Source organism: Equus caballus, chromosome 3 (genome assembly GCF_041296265.1).
Source record: "Equus caballus isolate H_3958 breed thoroughbred chromosome 3, TB-T2T, whole genome shotgun sequence".
NCBI classification, from domain to species: domain Eukaryota; kingdom Metazoa; phylum Chordata; class Mammalia; order Perissodactyla; family Equidae; genus Equus; species Equus caballus.
The window spans coordinates 2,601,250-2,620,205 of NC_091686.1; the positions used below are offsets into that span (position 1 = coordinate 2,601,250).

At 56.5% G+C, this 18,956-nt stretch overlaps 1 protein-coding gene across 5 annotated transcripts in view; it reads right to left on the bottom strand.

The window, feature by feature from the left end:
• Positions 1-488: 488 nt before the first annotated feature.
• ZNF423 (zinc finger protein 423) overlaps positions 489-18,956 on the bottom strand; it is a 315,937-nt gene continuing 297,469 nt past the window's right edge. For all 5 annotated transcript variants that reach the window (XM_070261781.1, XM_014738459.3, XM_070261780.1 and 2 more), the window contains one exon: positions 489-1,177. In XM_070261781.1, the coding sequence (XP_070117882.1) occupies positions 1,148-1,177 (30 nt within the window). In that variant the 3' untranslated portion in view covers positions 489-1,147. The remainder of the gene's footprint in view (positions 1,178-18,956) is intronic.

Sequence of the window (18,956 nt, forward strand, 5' to 3'; positions counted from 1 at the left end):
CGTCCCCACTGATCTCTGTGAGTGGGAGCCTGCTGCCCCCACCTGGCTCTGCTCTGCAGCCCCCCAGCCCTGGATCTCATGGGGCTGGGGAGTTGCCCGCAGCTCCTGTCACATCCCCATGCCTCGGTCACAACCAGACTCCAAGTCCTGGCGAGGTAAGGGTTAACCACTTGACCGCCTGCATCCAGCACATGGGAAAGCCATCCCGATGGGCAGAAATAAGGAAACATCACGGACGAGCCCACTTACCCTTGGGCCTCAGTTTCCCCATTCATAAATGAGAAGATCGGAGAATTTCATCTTTAAGCGTTCTTTCCAGCTCACCCAGACTGCGTGTGTTAGGCTACTACGCTGCTTCTTTCCAGAGGGAGCCGGGTCTCTTATGTTCAGTTCCCCACACGCAATCCCACGGGAACTCAGGGACGCACCCCATGGCTGATGACCACCCCTACAGCCCTAGGCTGGGGAGGAGAGAGCCAGACAGTCGATGCTATCGCATGGATTCCCTTTATTGAACTGTACTAGTTACTGTAGTCAGATTAAGTCACATTTAAAAGCAGACCATCCAGTTGCACTGAAACCGATTATATTCATTACATAGTTTTAATCACTGTCCGGTGAACTGGCAAATCCAATCAAAGCATTAGTCTTTAATTAAAAAATTAAAAGGAAATATTCAGACAATAGCCAAGCAATCACATCACGATGCACAATTACCTAGAATTGCAATTAAAAAGTAGTTAACCGAAGGGGGGGAAAGAAAAACAAGAAAGAAAAAAAAGAAGCAAAGGAAAAAAAATCACACTAATCCTTTTTTAAAAACTATCAATATAATACATGAAGGAACAAAGGACAATAGCCTCAAAAAGCGGGTTTCTCTAACTCTAGAAATGTAGTCTTCGGCGGAAACTCTAAAAGCACACTAGCTGTAGCAGGACAATAAAAAATACTGAGCATGGAATACTTTTAATCTCTGCCATTAATATTCATTTCCAGCTGCTTATAATAGCAGCGCCTCATGGCCAAATCATTAGAGTTTTACATCTGGGTTGCAAATGACACTTTGATTGGATGTAATGTTCAAATGGCCCTCCCCACGGCGTCTCCGGCAAGCCTTCTGCGGAGAGGCGTCCTGTCGAGCGGTCCCTCACTGCGCGTGCTGGCTCATGGTGTGGTTCTGCAAAGGCGAGGAAAGGAGACACGCATGAGGGCGAGAACGGAGAGCGTGCCCATCCCCTCCCACGCAGTGCACTGACGCCGAGAGCCGCAGAAAAGCGTCTCGATTATTACAAAACAAATGCAATGAGGAAAAAGTGCTCTGGGGACGCAGCTGCCAAGGCGCCACATTGATTTGGGGCTTGGGGATCGGTTCCTGTTGCTGCCAACCTGGGATCCCTATAAATTGTGGGGTTTTTTTTGACCATTCAGGTCTTACGATGGGGACTGGCTATATGGAGGGAAAGGGGAAATGCTGGGGAGGGAGCAGGAATTAAAAGCATCCCTGTTCACCTCTCCATCTCCTTTTTGCTCTAATGATCAGGAGGAAATTATATCTGATCGCCTGCAGGCTTCCCCAGATCTCTCTCTCAGTCCTTCCCTGGAGCTGCCCTGAGCGTCGTGGAGGAGACAGCAGATGTGCCACGCAGCTCTCCGGCCAAGAAACACCCGAGTGGCACAGACGTGCTGAGGCCGCGGTGGCAGTGCCTGCGGCCGGGGCAGGGGACGGGTCACCCGGCAGGGATGGCGCTGGAGGGGGAGCCTGCCTGTTTGGTCACGTGACGGTGCTCCAGCCAGAACGTTGTGCAGTTTCCTGAACCTGCTTGGGAATCCAGGGCCCGGATGGGACCCTCTGGCCACACGCTTCCCCCTCCCCACAGCTCGTGGCATTTCCTCCCTCATGCGGCCGGGGTCAGGCCAGCAGTGTGGATTTGTTTTTACAGGAGCCAGTGGCCTGGGGCTGGGGGTGGGATTTGGCCTCTAAGAGCCTACAGTTTTTTTGTCTCTTTTCAGTGGTCTGTGTTCCAAATCCAGACCAATCTCATCAAAGCCTCAGGTGGTGTTCAACCTCATGACACCTGGAGAAAAGAAGCAACCCCCACCCCCACCCCAGGCAGCGTAGCCGTATGTGGGGCAGCACAGTGCCTGTAGTCATAGGCAGCAGCTTCTCAGGGATGCTCCTGCCTCCCCAGACCTGGGCGCCCACCTGCCCAGCGAGGACCCTGGGGCTTGCAGCAGCCGTGGCCTGCAGCTGTACCGATGACCACCAGGGGTCAGACGTGGCGCCGCGTCTCTCTCCTGGGCTCCAGGACTGGTCTGTGAGGGCAGTGGGGGAATGCCCCCTGCCTGCAGCTTTCCCGGGGGCCTAGGGCCACCCCCGCTCCCAGCCCAGGGCTCCCGTGGCAGCCCCTTCCCGCTGTAGGCACTGCTGCTGCCTCCATGGTGATGTCACCGACCCCTCTGACAGGCTCATGGCCAGAGACGGGCTGTGCCCTGTCGTCCCACAGCAGATGCCTGCTGAGCCCGTAGCACAGACGCCAACCACTGCCATCCCCCTCCTCGGCCCCTGGGTGCAGGCCACACGGCTGGGGCCTGGCAAGCACACGTACTATGTGCGGCTATAGGTACACTCCCCTGACTCCTCACGACAGCCTCACGAGGTAGGAGGGGGTAAAGGAGGACGATGAGGCTCCGAGGCTCGATGCTGGCCAAGGTGACCCAGCTAGGAAGCAGAAGGGGTTGAGCCAGGCAACTGAAATAAATGAATCCAAGGGAGCCAGGGGCTTGGGCGAGAAGGCAGCCTTCCCAGCGCCGTAACCCCATGGCACCGCAGTCGGTGGAGCATCCCCGCTCCACACCAGACACGAGCACGAGCTCTGCCAGTGTGGCCTGGTACCTCAGGGGGGTGTCATGGACCCAGAGGCATCAGGCAGGTTGTCCAAGGCCACAGATGGGATGCGGCGGTTTCCATGGGAACACCCAACCTCCAGCCGAGGCACCTCTCCCTGCTCTTGTGCAGGGACAGCCAGCCAGTCCTGTGGGGAGCCGAACCCCCCTCCATCAAGCCATCCTCCAAGCGTCCAAGCCTGTGCTGATTCACCTCCCACCTCCTCTCTCCTCCCTCCCAACCAAGCCGCTCCTGAAGTCCTCTGGGCACACGGTTGCTTCCCAGCCCTGCAGCCCCTCTAGGCACTTCCGGCGTCCCCCATCTGTGTGCCTCCCCAGGGCAAGACTGGCCCCTCTGCTGAGCTGCAGGCCCTGCTTTTCTTGACCCTGCGGCACCTTGCCCAGGGTTGGGCACACGATGCCCAGCGGTGGCGTGGTGGGCACAGCTGCCCAGGAACAACTTGGAGGTCTCACTCTCCCTCTGCCAACAGCCAGTCAATTAACAGAGCCACGTGGCCAGGGTGGTCAGGTCCGTCTTTATTTGTGGGGCTTGGGGAGGAGGAAGAGCAGGGATGTTAGAAAGATAAACAGGCATAGCTCTTTTCCTGTTCCCAAATTATGGTTCCTAGGGCCTGACACCAAGTAGACACTGAGGAAATATTTTTGAATGAATCAATGGGAGGATAAATAAATGAATAAGTGTATGGGTAGGATGTAGATATGTGGAAAGGGGAGAGGGCATTCCAAGTGGAAGGCACAGCATAGACAAAGGTATGGAGGCTGGAACAAGCCTGGCAGATGCAGGTACCAGTGCACGATTGCAGCACAGAGGTCATCTGGAGCACTGGGGAGAGTTTAGACTAGGGACAGTGCAGGCCCTGAATGCCCCTGAATGTGGACTTTGTCCCATAAGCAGCTGAAGACCAGAGATGACATTTGATGTCCACAAAATCCCCAAGGACCGCCCACCACCAGCATGGGGCAAGGGGGTTCCCAGGGATCTCTGGATAATGAAGCAGCCTCTTCCCAGGATGCCAGCAACAGGGCCAGGTGACACACGTGGTCCACACTGGCTCATCCAGGGGCTGCTGGCATAAAGATTTCAGAAGTGAAAACCTACCCCTAGGACCACTGGTTATGAAAATTTGAGAATAAACCCCACATCTCAGGTAAAAACAATGGGCCTTCTTTCTCACGGAGCAATAGCAGGAAGTTCTTCGTTTAGACTCAAGAAAGAACTTCCTCAAAGAGGGTTCTGTGACAGAAAGGGAAAACTTCCTCCTCTGAAGTTATGGAGGAACAGCCGCCCAGGATGCACAGCAGATGGAAATGTCAGCCCCGACGCCTCGAGGGGCCGCGCACCAGAATTCGCTCAGTGCGTGTTCTTGAGCCCCTGCTGGCTGCTCTGCCCTGGGCCGGCACCGGGGAGCGTGTGGGGAGGCTCCAGCTGGGCCCACCCCTCTGGGGCCTGATGTCGGGAGGCGCTCGGGACACACAGACCCAAACGTTTGCGTGGGATTAATGGTGCAGATGGCAGCTCAGCACGGGAGAACGGTCAATGCCACCCAGGCAGCGCATGTGTGGTGGGGGTGCCGAGGAGCCAGGTGCTCGGCCGAGGGCACAGACTCTGGAAGGGCACAGGGGGTGGCGGGGACCCGTCAGGAGGACTCACCAATCACCCAACACACCTGTGCGCGGAGCGGCTCCCGGCAGCGCCGCTGCCAGTCGGCACAGCTCAATAACCCTCCAGCACGCAGCCTCCGCCCCGGCTGGGAGCCGCGGTTCCGGGGACCGAGCTTCATCAAGCCTTCTTACAGAGCTCCTTCCACCCGCACGGTTCTCACTAGGGCATTTTGGCTTAATGTCTATTTCTCTATTTATGCCTGTGCTATATTTAGCCCTTTTGGAGAAGGAAGAAAATCGTTTTTTAAAGATGCTACCGACCCCGCTGATGAACACTTCCCAGCACCATAAAGGCCGGGGTGGTTTGGGGGCGGGAGCGGGAAGGACCGGAAGGCGCCTGGAGGGGAGGCCTGGCATGCGCACGGCCGCTCTGCCTGCCAGGAGACGCAGGTGTGGGCCGAGGAGCAGGTGAGGAGATAAAACGGAAGAGCAGCGGGGGCGGGCGGCGCTGCGCGCGCGGAGATCCATCCACGACGCCGCGGCTCGCGAGCGGAGGGTTCTGGTAGGGCCCGATTCGGTCGCCTGTGCCTGGCGCACTGGGTTATCTGATCCCAGGACACAAGTTAGTGATGGGCGAGGGGTGGCATGCCGTCAGAGTCGGGGTCGGGCCCTACTGGGGTCCTGCCGAGCCCTCTCTCTGCACGTCAGCAGAGCGCTCAGGCCGAGAATCCCTTTGTCACACCCTCGCAATCACTTACATGGTCGTTCATTCATTCATTCAACAAACCTTTACTGAATTCCTGCTGGGTGACACCATGCTTGTTGCTGGGCGTTCAGCAGCAAAATGACCCCGATCCAGAGCCCAGCCAGGGTATGTGTTGGGCACAGAGGCAGTGTGCCAGGAGCACAGAGCCTGATGATGGACCATCCTCCCCACAGCACCAAGGCACACTCGAGGGGTCCATTCGAGTTCCACGGCCCCAGAGCCATCCCTGGCTCAACCCATTCCATGCCCCACAACAGTCATGCACACGCACTCACACACACACCAGTGCGCCCCTCCCTAGTCTGCAACAGGGATTTCTTCTCGAGGTCTTGGCTCTGTTTTCTGTCCCTCGGTCTGGGACCCTGCGTGGTCTCCCTTTGACACTCACCTCCCACAGTGTCAAGTAGGGGAGACTGGAGGTACTTCAACACGCTGGCTACCCGGTGGCCTGGGAAACGCTGTGCGCGACGCAACAAGAGCCTTCTCTGCAGCCCCGAGATGCACGGGCAGGGCTGGGAGGATTTCTATGCACTGCAGGACACTCTCGGGTGTCACCGTCAGCTGCCCTCCTGTGCTCCGCTACCCTGATGACAAAATGCCTGTAAGGGCCTAGCCCTTAGCAAGGGCCCTACTGGTGCTACCCAGGCCTGGGGATCACAAGCTGGTGGTGAGCCTAAGGGGACTGAGGTGGGCTGGCTCCTGGGTTTGAATCCTGGCTCAGTCCCTTAATAGCCATGTGGCCTGGAGCACATCCCCTGCCCTCTGGGGGTGTGCGTGGGGGGGTAATAACAGAACCCTCTTCCTAAGAGGCCCTGAGGATGCAGGACATAATGTGCGTGCACCTCTCCCCTCCTGGCCAAGCCTAAGTGCCCCCGGACCTCCATGAATGCTGTGCAGTCTTCCCGCCCAGGCGGGGGCTCTGGGACAGGGGGACTGGTCATTCCTGCCTGTGCCTCCTTGGCACCAAACATTTTTGGGGGGCTTGCAGTGGGGTTTGATGGACTGAATGACTGTGCCCCCCCAGTTCCTCCTCTAAGGGTGGCATGGTGTCGGGAGGCTCCCGAGATGGCAGACACTTGATGGCCCTGTCCCGGGAGAGCAGCAGGTATCTGACAAAGGCACTGCCTCCCCCACAAGCCTCCTGGCTACAAGCTGCGTACCCACAATTCACTGCTTTCCCCTCCCCCCAGGGAACAGAGGGGGATATCTGGCGAGGAGGGGAGCCTCAGGGAGACTGCACGGGGGAGGGAGGTATGCACTCATGCACTCATTCCTTCCACAGCCATTCACTGAGTCCCCGGATGTCAGGCCCCCAGCTGGGCACTGAGCACATGGAGGGGGTGGCCCCGCCCCCTCCCTTGAGGTGCTCACAGTTCCCTGTTGGGGGAGGGGACTGGACTCAGACCCTCACTCTCAAGGGGCCCAAGAGAAGGACTGGTCCCAGGGCTTGGCCCTCATGTCTGCCACCCTGTGGCAGATTAAGGGTGCAGAGCCCCCCCACCCAGAACATACCCCCGGCCCTGCTCACCCGGCCCCACCTGCAGAACCCATGGGGCTTCACCTCGACCCCACATCACCTCCCTCTCGTTCTAGGTCGGGGAAGAGGCTGTGGTCGATCCCTTCCTCCCCAGTGCCCACCCGAGGCCCCCCGGCAGCTTCAGCCACAGTGGCTCTCATGAGGCTGGCTTTACACAGAGCTGCCTCCAGGGGCAGGACCACGTCCAAGAAGCTGCCTCAACCCCGGGAGGATGCCGCGTCCAGGGAAAGGAGGTCCTTCAGGCTAACACTGCAGCCATGTTCGCCTCAGTGGGGTCCTGTCATTTGTTCATTAACAAACACGGAGCCTGGCCCTGTGCAGTGGGCAGGAGACAGAGAGTAAGGCACGTCCTGGCCTTTTACGAGCTCATGGCTGAGGGAGAGGGCGAGATTTCACAGAGAGGGACTATGGAGAGAGGACTTCTGACTGGGAGATGCTTTTGGCAGAAGCCGGCCTTCCAGCTGCCCTGTGGGGACGGCTGGGTTAGGATCTGCACTGGCGTGTGAGTGTGTGCATGCACGTGTGCGCAGACAGCTTTCCAAGGAGAAAGAACCCCCGTGACAATGGCGTGGAGGTGCCAATAACACCAAGAATGATTGTAGCTAACATCTGTCACGTGCTCACTGTGTGCCAGGCACCATGCTTAACCCTTCCCTTATCTTAACTCGTGTGGCCTCACGACACCCCTGGGTGTCAAATACTACTATGGTCCCTGTTTCACAGATGAGAAAACCGAGGCCCAGGGAGGCAAGGTCCTGCAGCTGGAAATGGCAGGGCCCGTCTGTGCCCATGCAGTCTGCGTGCAGACCCACTCGCAACCACAGCACTGTTCTGCCTGTGAAATGGGAAAAGTGCAGCATATGTTGGGGGAACAATGAATAATTCAGCCTGGCAGAAGCACAGGGTATGTGCCATGGAGACAAGCCTGGAAAGGAAGGTGGGGGCCTTATTGATGAGGCTCCTTGATGCGAGACGAGGCAGCTTGCCCTTAAATCTGGGCCATGGGGAGCCATCGAAGGTATCTGAGCTGTGGAGTTACATGAGAGGCAAGGAACCAGGAGAAGCTCACACCTCCAGCCAAAAAGGTGTATCAGCAGGGCCTTCATGCTCTCCATCTCCCTCTGCTCCCTTCCCAGGCTCCCCTCCCCGCTCCCCCAAGACACACCCAATCCCTCTCCCTTTGGGGAGGGTACAGACTCAGGCAGCCCTGCTGCCCTCTCTGCTGTGTATCACCTGGGCAGCCCCTCTCTGCTAGTGAGCACTTATTTTTAGAAGCATTTGACAATCGTCCAAGGGTCTAAGACGAACAGATGGCCTGTCTTAAAGGCTCGTATGTTCGCTAGTTTGCACTTCTGACAAACGGTAAGCGCACTCGAGAGCACGCCATAAACAGTGCTGGATGAATACTCAGAACACAATTTAGCTAATGCACGTCATTACAATTAGAAGTGAGTGATGGCCAAGGTTCCCCCAAATGCCTGCCCGGTGACGCAGCCACTCCCCCAGGGGCCCAGGCTATGACGTGTATGTGTCCCGCTCACCCTCGTGGCCCCCGCCCAGAGAGCTAGCATTTACCCTGATTATACAGATGACAGGGAAAGGCGTGCCATGAGGAAGAGACACCCTGCTTGGCATCAGGGTCCTGGGTGAAGCTGGTGCCCCGCTGGCCTGGGACAAAGCCCTGGAATGTCCTCCCAGGCAAAGGCAGCTGCTCCACGCATGGGGCTGTGGGAGGCTTCCCGGCCCTGCCTCCCAGACCTCGAGACAGGCTGGCGTCTGCCACCAGAGCAGCAGGAAGTGAGCGTCGCACCACCCAGCCCGATGTAGCGGGGGAAGTCTGCCTCTCCTGCGAGAGAGACAGCCTCAACTCAGCCGGAACTCCTAGCCTGGAGGGAGTCCCGCTTCCAGGGAGCAGCGGGGTTGGCTTTGGGGCTTCTGCTGCTTTCCTGCAGAACCAGGAACAGGAGCAGACTCAGGCCCTAAAGTCACCTGGGGCACGCGGAGGCGCTGTGCGGGCCAGGCTGCTTTGGTTGGATGTCCCCCGGGGCTGGCCTTCGGGTTTCTCTGTTCTCCTCACTGCTCTGAGGAGCCCAGGCCGGGAGGCCAGTGTCCAGCGCCCAGCAGCCCCCAGAACACAAAAGACCAAAGCAGGTGGCCCAGCCAAGAACCAGTTCCATGAGCAGGAAAACATCTTCCTTCCAGTGACAATGTGGGAGAAAATGTTGTGGAAAAAAAAGCCCGGTGAACTCCCCAGGGCAGGTTCTGTACTGCTGTGCTTTGGAAATAAAACCCACCAGAGAGCAGATGATTAGGAGGGAACCAAAGCCTTCTATTAGGAGCCCAGCCCATAAACAGGCTCCCATTCACAGTCACCCAACAAAACGAGGGAACTGATCATACCTGCCCAGAGGGATGGGGACATGGGACTGCACTTGAGAATGCAAATGGGCCAGGCGGTCTGCTTGTGACGTGAGCCGAGAACCACAGGCAAGTGACACGGCTGTAGACAGCGGCCATGCGGGGAGAATGGGAGCTCGTGGCTGCCAGCACAAGCAGAGGAAGGCGCACTCTCTCCGGGGCTGCCTACAGATTTGCCCCTCCTTGGCAGCAGAGGCCACACCTGGCCCGAAGTCCTGAGTGCATCTGGCCACTGCTGTTGCTGTTTCTCCAAAGAGAAGTGGGGGTCCCCAGTGGCTAGGCCCCTCGGGGATGGGGTACCTAGCAGACTTGAGACTAAGGACCGAGATTTGAGGGTTCTGGCAATGGTGTGCCAGGTAACCATGAGTTCCCTTCTGTGGACCTTGGTCCCCTCCCAGGTGGGGACACTGCACTGGCCTGTCAACCTCCTGAGTCACTGCGGAGTCCATTCTCACCATATCAGGCAAGCACGCACTTGGAACCAGGCCCCTGGGGGACAGTTCATCTCAAATATGAGTTAAGACCCGGTCCCCAGCACTCAAAGAGCCTGGGTCAGACCCCTCAATGACAGGATTCCAGCCTGACGCAGGTCAGGAATCTGAGCGCACATGCCACCGCCGAGCTCGCCGGCTAGAACTTCTGAAACTCCATGAAAAACGGTGCTGGCAGGTGGGCCCCCAAGACCAAGAGAGAGGTCTCTCTTCCCACCTCAGAACTCATCTGCTGTTATTAGTGGGAGTCAAGACCTCGCACACAGAACACTTGGAAAGACTGACGCATCCTGTCAGCGGGGGCGCCAAACTCACAGCAAAGGAAGATGCACGGGACGTGGTGACTTGTGGAGATGGCTGCGGGGCAGCCCTCCTCCAACCTTGCTGCCACTTCTGGTGGAGGCTTCCCGCTCAGGGGCTAGCCAGGGCAGCCCAGGCCGGGCGCAAAGACATGAGGCACGGTGCAGGCTGTGCCACCCCGAGAACCCAAGCCTTGTCAGCAAGGGCCAGTCCTCGGCAGCTCCAGGCTAGTTTTGTAAGGAAAACTGGAAATCTAGATTTTTAAAAAATATATAAAACGTCTTGATGTTTAAAGCATTATGTGGACCAATCGAAACATCTCTGCAGGTCGAATGTGGCCCAGGGGCTGCCAGCTTGAGGCCTCTGTGAAGTCTGTGAAGACTCGGCACGCCCCAAATATCCTGCAGGGCACCAACTGGGCTAGGCCTAGGGCAGGCGTGGATGTGGGCAGCAGTGACATTAGAGGGCACATGGCCCATCATTTAGGGTTCCCACCCAAGGGAATGGGGCGTGGGACCTTGCGTGGTTCCGTTCTGAAGATGAGAGGGCAGAAGAGGAGGTTCTGCCGAGGTCAGAACCTTCTCGTCTGTCCTGGGTACCACTGCCTCAGGGGTGTGTCCCCATGCGGCCTGTTTCCCAGGTGCGTCAGGTGCTGGCAAACCAGGGGAAATGTGCCTTCCTCAGAGTCACCCAGGAGCACCAAAATGGCTGTCTCAGGGAGGGGGACCCGGCAGCCCCTCCTCAACCACTCAGAGAGAGAGCACAAGTGTGCCATACCTATCCCATCATGAGTCTCGACAATTATCTCCTCGTGCCTTCCTTTTTTCCAAAGAACTCGAGAATCCTCCCACCCACTGCCCCCCGCATCTCAGGGGGGAGGAGAGAGCCAGGCACTGTGGGGGGACGCCGCGGCAGGGCTCCTCCTCCATCCCAACTCCATCCACCCCAAACACACACACACTCAAGGATACCCTACAATCACATGCATACACACTCACGGATGCCCTACAATGAAATGCACACACATACACACACCTCACAGCCCACAGTTACACACACACACACAGATACCCCACAACGAACGCACACTCATGAATACCCCACAATCCCATGCACACAGAGACATTACACTGACAACACGCTGCAAAGTGGTTCAGGGGTTGGTTGGTATTTTTGGCGGTGCGCTCCCTGCACCGTGCCACTAACCTGCGTACATTCACAGCCATGCTGGGACCCTCGGAACCCCCACCTGCTGACAACCTGGGCTCCCACCGGGCTCCCTCTTCCTGGCAACGGGAGATCTCGGCTTAATCCCACAGTGGGTTCCAACTACACCCAGAAGAAATCCAGACCCCTGAGCACGGCCCTGCCCATCCTACAAGATCTGGCGCCTGGTGCCCTGAAGCCTCACCCACCTTCTTCCAGCTCCTGAGACAGGCCAAGCCCTTCCTCAGCTCACCCTCGGGGGGCCGTTCCCGCTGCCCAGCATGCTCCCGCACTTCTCGTGGCTCCTCCCCATCTGATTCCTGTCCCCTTGGAAAGGCCTTCCTGCTCACATGACAAGTGGCCGCCCATCACAGTCAGCTCTGCACCTGCACGGGTGCCCTTCCAGCACCTTGTCCAGCCTGCCAGGAGCCGGCTGTCTCCCTGCCATGGAAAACCGCCCTCCCTAGGCCGCGAGTGGCAGGCAGGGACCTCGCCGCTCAATTCTCTGCTGCTGCTCTAGTGTCCACTCAGAGCCTGCCCTTGCTAAAACGCAACGAGTGTTTCTGAAAGGACAGTCCGCAAGCCACAGCAGCGAAGCGAACCCTCCCCTGACAAGGTCAAGGGAGAGGAGCGGGAGCTGCCCCTCCCTGCGGCGTCTCCTGCCCAGCCCAACCCAGGGCATCTTGTGCTTTTTTCTTAAAAGTGGAGGAATCCTTTGAAGACATTATGCTAAGTGCAACGAGCCAGTCACGGAAGGACAAATACCGTGTGATTCCACTTCTGTGAGGCTCCTGGAGCAGGCTTATTCAGAGACGGAAAGTGGGCTGGTGGGTGCCTGGGGCCAGGGGAGAGGGGAAGGGCGAGGCAGCGTTTAGTGCAGACAGAGTTTCAGCTTTGCAAGATGAAAGGAGTTCTGTGGACAGTGGCGATGGGTGCACAACAATGTGAATACACGTTGTGCCACTGAACTGTTGACTTAAAAATGGTTCAGCGGCGATGGGTGCACAACAATGTGAATACACGTTGTGCCACTGAACTGTTGACTTAAAAATGGTTAAGATGTCAATCTTATGTTATGTGTGTTTTACCAGCACTTTTAAATTATTGCAGGGCATCCCACAGGGGAGTGGCCAGGTTGGGGGAGAGAGGTCGCAATCCACGCACACAAGGGAGGCGCTCAGGGCTGTTCTGAGCTGCTACCCTTCCGTCTCCGGTTCCGGGGGGATGTTGGCAGCTGCACAGACTGCAGCAGCGAGACGCGCCTGTGGAGGCCTGGGCTGGACGGTGGGGGGAGCTGCAGCCTCCAGGTGACACGTCACCTGCCAGACACTAGCTGGCCCTGGATGCAAGACCTCTGCCGCCTCCGGGCTGCACAGGGCTTCCTCTGTTTGCCCGAGCCTGTGGTATAGTCAGCGACACCGCTCCCAGGGCTGGGCCCAGGGCCTCAGGAGACCTGCAGAGCCCAGGGCTCCTCCCTGAGCACAGGGGCCTGAGGCACCCTGCCGAGGGGCCGCCCCTGCAATCACGTCAAGAGGACCGGGCCCAGATGCCTTCAAACCCTGCTGGTTGGAAGTGCCCTCGTCTCTCTGCCCCTGCAGTCCGGGGGACGGGAAAGGGGGCAAGAGGCACACCTATAGACGCTAAGGATTTTGCCATGTTGGGAAAAAAAAGTGGGAGGGAATTTTTTTCCTTTAATTTTTCTGAAATCTTTCCAGGTCTTTACAACTTTAAAAAATTTATTGATGAAAATCTGATGAGAAAATCCAGCTCCACATATAGTCATCATGTTTTACAAGCCAAAAATCAGGACAGATAGCCAATAGCTGGGACGGAATGCTTGAAATCAGAGCTGTCCTGGAAAATCTAGGTCACACGGTCACTATACAGAACACACATGTTCAGGTCCCTAAACTAACCCAGTGCTTTTAGTCTTATAAATCATATTTTAAGACCTTGATCATATCCATTTCTACTTTCCACCAAATCTTTGCTAAAAGGAAAAGTTTCCTGCATCTCAAAATTTCTAGAAAATTAACCCCTGTGGATGGAAAGCTGTTCTGGCAGATATTCTGAGGGTGGCCCCACTCAGAAAACATGGCCCATCACCCCCGAGAATGGCTTTCAGCCCCACATGGCCCAGCTCCCTTGCTGACAGACCCCAAGGCTGCAAGGCCAGAAGCTCTGAAGATGGACCTAATTTGCTATGATGAATTGTGGGCATGCTCCAGCGATGCAAACTGCGGCTGAGACCGATTACATTTAATGATCTCCACGGTTTTTGTGAAAACGCTTAGGTGTACATACTTGCCAGTGCAGAGAGGAAGTCCAGCCTGGCACAAAGCCAAGGGCAAAGGTGATCCCCAACACCCAGAATGGCTGGGCAGCCCATGGAGCTGATCCCACCAACGGGGCTGAAGAACACCATGGCCCAGCCTGCAATGCTTGATCTGCTCCTCTCACCTACACTCAGCTTCCAACCAAACTGTGGGCACATCACCACTGCCCACATACCAGCCCCACCATGACCCAGTGGGTCTGCCCTATACCTTCCTTCCCACCACCAGGCAGAACTCGCTGGTTTCCATGAGGCAAACCAAGGATCATCTATATCCCCGGTCTGTCCTAAACCACTCAATTCACCAGAGGCACACATGGGTGCGCGTGTGTGTGTGCGCAGGTGCAAGCAGCTTCAGGGTGGGGGGAGGGATGGGAAGCAGGTAAGCATGGACTTAATATATGAGGAAGGTGTCAAGAAAGCAGTGTAATTCCTGGTACTTACTTAGCACTCGATACTAATGCATGTGTGGCTGGATGGATGGGTGGATGGTGGATGGATGCATAGATGGATGGACGGATGGGATGGGTGGATGATGAGTGGATGGATGGACGGGTGGACAAATGATGTGTAGATGAGTGGATGTGTGGCAGATGGATGACGAGAGAAAGAAGACTGCATGAATAAATAAGTGGTAAGGAGAGTGGATGTGTTGATGGAAAGACAGTGGGCTTTGGAGTTCAAATCCTGCCTTAGCCACTTACTATATTTGTGACCTGAGGCAAGTCACTTCACTCGTCTAAGTACTCATTTACTCACCCGAAAAGTGAGACAAATAATACCTACCTCAAAGTCTTGTTGTGAGCCTCAAGTTAGATAACACATGCAAGAGTCTTTACAACATGTAAAAAGGTATACAGATGTTTAATATTGTCATAATTAACACTAACCACAAGGCTTTGCCATCACTGTCAACTCAAAAGCACGGGTGACCCCACAGTTTTGATTGGCAGTTTCAGGAGGAAGGATGGGGGAGACCGAGGAGCGCCACGGGTCAGGGATGCGGCTGTGGACTGTGCTTCCAGGTCTGGTTTCAGCAGGGGGATGGGCCAGTGAGCCAGAGGGTAGGGAGCCCCACGTGCCTCCCCTGCTCAGACACCCAAGCCCTAGTGGATGGGGTACACTCCCCACTCCCACCCGAGGCCCCACTTCTCCCTGCAAGTCTCCTCTTTATCGCCCTTTTCCAGCCTCAGTTTTCAGGTCTGCAAAATGGTGAGAGTAAAGAGCAACTCTAGTGGTTGCCCGTTGTGGATGTGCCAATGAGATAATATTTGCAAACTGTGCAAGCTACAGGACCTCAAGCTGAGCCCAGGGTGGTAGTGAACCAGGTGAGGCAGACCAGGTGGGGGTTGTGTTGAACTGGAGAGTACATCCCTGTGTCTGAAGGGGGCAGCTGCTTGTCATCACACAGGACTGTGGTCCGGGCGCTGCTAGGTCTACTTTGTAGATGAATCCAGAACTCTAGCCATTTAGCGTGGTGGTAAAGAGGACAGAATCTGGGGCTGGTGGCCTGGATCGGCACTGAGCAGCTCTGTGGCCTCAGGGAGTTAGTCAACCTCTCTGTGCCTCAGTTTCCGTATCTTAATAACAGAGGCAGTGTGAGGACTGAATGTGCTAGCAGATGAAAGCGCTAAAACTAACGTCCAGCAGGGACTGGCCTGGTAGCATAGTGGTTAAGTCCATGCGCTCTGCTTCAGTGGCCCGGGGTTCACAGGTTCGGATCCTGGGCGTGGACCTACACACCACTCATCAAGCCATGCTGTGGTAGGCGTCGCGCATATAAAGTAGAGGAAGATGGGCACAGATGTCAGCTCAGGGACAATCTTCCTCTAGCAAAAAGAGGAAGATTGGCAATGGATGTTAGCTCAGGGCCAATCTTCCTCACCAAAAAGAATAATAATAATAATAATAATAAATGTCTGGCACTTAATAAAGCCCTAGAGAAATCTCCATTTTGAAACACAGATAACCATTTAAAGGTTCCGCAATCCCCAGGCCAAGGGCTGTGAGTTTTCACTCTGCTCTGTCAAAAGGTTCGCGGGTGCTGTGCTCATGACTCTCCCTGTGTGTGTCCTTCCGCGTCACTCTGGAGCACCTGAAGGGAGGGAGGGAGGTGGCCTGCTCCCTTCCCGCCCAGACAATTCCAGCACCTGGCTTCCTCCTGCCCTCCGCCGTACTTCCTACCAATGCCATATTTATCTCCTCTAAGACCCCGGAGAGCATCAAATGCTCCAGTATTTGACACATCACAACGAACAAAAATGTCTGACCAATTAAACTATAACACACAAGTGAGGTATTCCAATTTAAGAAACGCTATAATGAGAAACGTTGGATATCTTCAAATACGTCAGTGAAATACAGTGAGAGCTAACATATCTTGAACCACTATGTGCCCAAACTGGGCCTGCTCTTCATACGTCATATTTCCATCTCCCAATTGTCCCCATTTTCCTGATGAAGAAACTGAGGGGAAGCAGCTTGCTAAGTCACGCAGCTGCTAAGAGGCAGCGCTTGGAGTGGAGTCCAAACAGCCCAGTCCTAAGGCTGCCTCCTCCCCTCTCGCTGTCCCCTGCTCACCCCCTCTGCCTCCTGGTGCCGCTGAAAGAGACACCCAACTGAACCCATCGCCTGCCCTCACCCACACCCCAGCGCGCAGCCTTGGACGAGCCCCAGCCAGGCCATGTTTGATCTTGTCTCCACTCCAGAAGCAGAGCAAGCAGGGCCACACTTGTTATTGACACAGCAAAATTAATTTCTGCCATCTCCTCAGACTCCCCCCACGCCGGCCCCACCCCGCCTCTCCCGTGAGTGCTGACACGCGGCTGCTGACGGGCGCTCCTGAAATGCCAACTTGCATTTCTCATCATTAATTTCTTCCTAAATGTCATTAGTAATTGTTCCTGCTCAACCAAAGAGCGCAATCCGGGCTTCCGCCGAGAGCAGGCAGTTCTCGTCTCTCACCTGGTGGGGCCGAGCACCCCCGGCCGCGCCAGACCCTGGCACCCCTCCCTGCAGGAGGCAGCCGCCCGCTCCCAGCCAACTGCGAGGGCAGACTGCGGTATGGAGACACAGCAGGCCTCGTCTGAACATGGGTGGGCTCCACGACAGAGAGAAGCCTGACCGTGCTCCTGGGGCAGTGGTTCAATGCTCAGGCTCTTAAGCCAGGCTGCCTGGGTTCAAATCCCACCTCTGCCGCTGCCTAAGCTGTGCCTCAGTCTAGAATAAGAGCTTTGGCTTCATAGGATTGTCCTGGGGATAAAACAGGATAATCAGTGCAAAGGGCTCCCCACAGTGTCTGGGGGCTGTTGCTGTTACTATTACTCCCCACCAGGGTTAGGCTCAGCCCTGCCCCTTACAAACCGGGTGACAGGATATCGAGCATCCCAATCATGAAAGGGGACAGCAACATCACACCAGTTCTAGCTTCAATGCCACGCCCTCTGTCAGGCCCTCTGGGGCAGGGACCGTGTTCCATGTTTCACAACATTACATTGCAGCCCGACAACAACCCTCCCAGGGTGGCAACGCTGGCCCACTGTCCAGGCAAGGACGGAGAGGCTCAGAGGGGACGTCACGCGCCCAAGGTCACAGCCACAGCAAGAAGCCAGTCTGAGATTCACACTCTTTGGCCCCCAAGGCCCGTGTCCTTCTTGTCCGTGGGGCTGCCTCTTTTCTAAGTCAACGAGGGGCAGGGCATTGTACAGGGCAAGCCTCTGGGGGCCTCTGGGAGCCTCGGACCCACCCGGCGCCCACTGTTATTAGTATTATCATGTTTCTAGGAAACTGCAGGCATTTGGTCACGGCTGGGACAGTGCCGGCGAGGGGCCGGGCTCGCAGCACACAATGGCCGCCAGCTTGAGGCTCCTGGCAGCTCCCCCATGCCCATCTGTCGTGATGGCATGGTGCCCCTCTAAAGTTGGTTGGCCCCTGCCCTAGGGCATGAATGACAGGCTCCGATGGGCAGACGGGCAGCCTGAGGCCGATTCCAAGTGCCATCTCTGCCTGGGGCTGGGCCTTGGGGGGGCCCCCAGTCTCCACCTGGGCCTCCGCACACTTCATCGCTCAGGCGGGCGGAGCCCCAGGGCTCACGAGGGCATCTGAGCACAGAAGCCGCTGCCCACCCAGGCTGCCCGGAGCAGGGCACCCACACATGCTGAGAGCTGTGTGCCCCCGGGGTCACCCTCTGGACCTCTGGCCCTCCTGGGAGGAGTGGCCTGCCCGCCTGCCCCCAGCACCTAGCACCCAGAGGCCTCTCATTGGATCCTAAGAGCTTGAGAGTCACCTGCAAGCCCACGGCCTCAGGCTCAGGGCTAAGAACACAGACTCCAGTGTCAGGCTGCCTGTGTTCACAGCCCTGCAACTCTAGCAGCTGTGTGACCCCGGGGAGCCTCAGTTTACCCATCTGTGACATGGAAATCATAAGATCCCCTACTTGTGGGGTCATTGTGAGGTCTCAAAAGACTACGCATGTGAAGAGACGGAGTCAGGCTCCCAGTAAGCACTCAGAAAATGTTGTCTGGTTATAACTGCACTGGGGTGAGTGGCTTAGGCTTGCGCCCTGGACCTCAGAAGGACAAGAAGCAGAGTCAGTGTCCACCCCTGCGTCTTCTTCAGACGCAGACCCTAAGTCATCACACACAGCCCCTCGGGAGGTTCAGCCACCCCAAGTGGTGGCAGTGGTAAGAGATGGTGATGATGACAATACAGCATTGTGAGCAGGAAAGACCTGGATCCTGCTCCACTCAAGTGAATAAACAAGAGACACAGCCGGGCAGTGCCTGGGGACACAGTGAGGAAGGGGCAAAGCTCAGCCTCCCAGCCTCCTGTGCTCTGGCGTGGGGCCTCGCTGCTACGTACATCTTGTTGCACTTACCATCTGACAGGACCAGGTGATCTGCCCCAAACTGGACTCTAGTGCAGCATATTAGACTCCATTATGCCACAAACACACAGTGAGCATTCTTTCTGCTTGTCCCCATCGGGGCACTCTTCCTCTCCACATAACACGAGGGACTCAGGCCTCTGTGTCCCCAGCACCTGCACACACCTGCGCCTAGTAGGGGCTCAGTAAACACTTGGGCTACACTGAGCACATCCACACACGATGGATTGAAGGAATGAGTCAACGAAGGAGGGAACCGAAAGCTCAGGGGCACCCAGATCACGGTCAAAAGGATGATGTCGATGACGACAGTGGCTGATGCTTACCAAACCTTGACTCTGAGCCAGACCCGGTGCTAAAGCTTTTTCAGGCACCACTGTTTCCAGCCCCCCAACACCCAGGAGGAAGGAACTGTCAGTAACCCCCATCTACTGAGGTCCAGAGAGGGTCAGTGACTTGCTCAAGGTCACAGAGCTGCTCAGTAGTGGGGCTGGGATTTGAAGCCAGGCTGT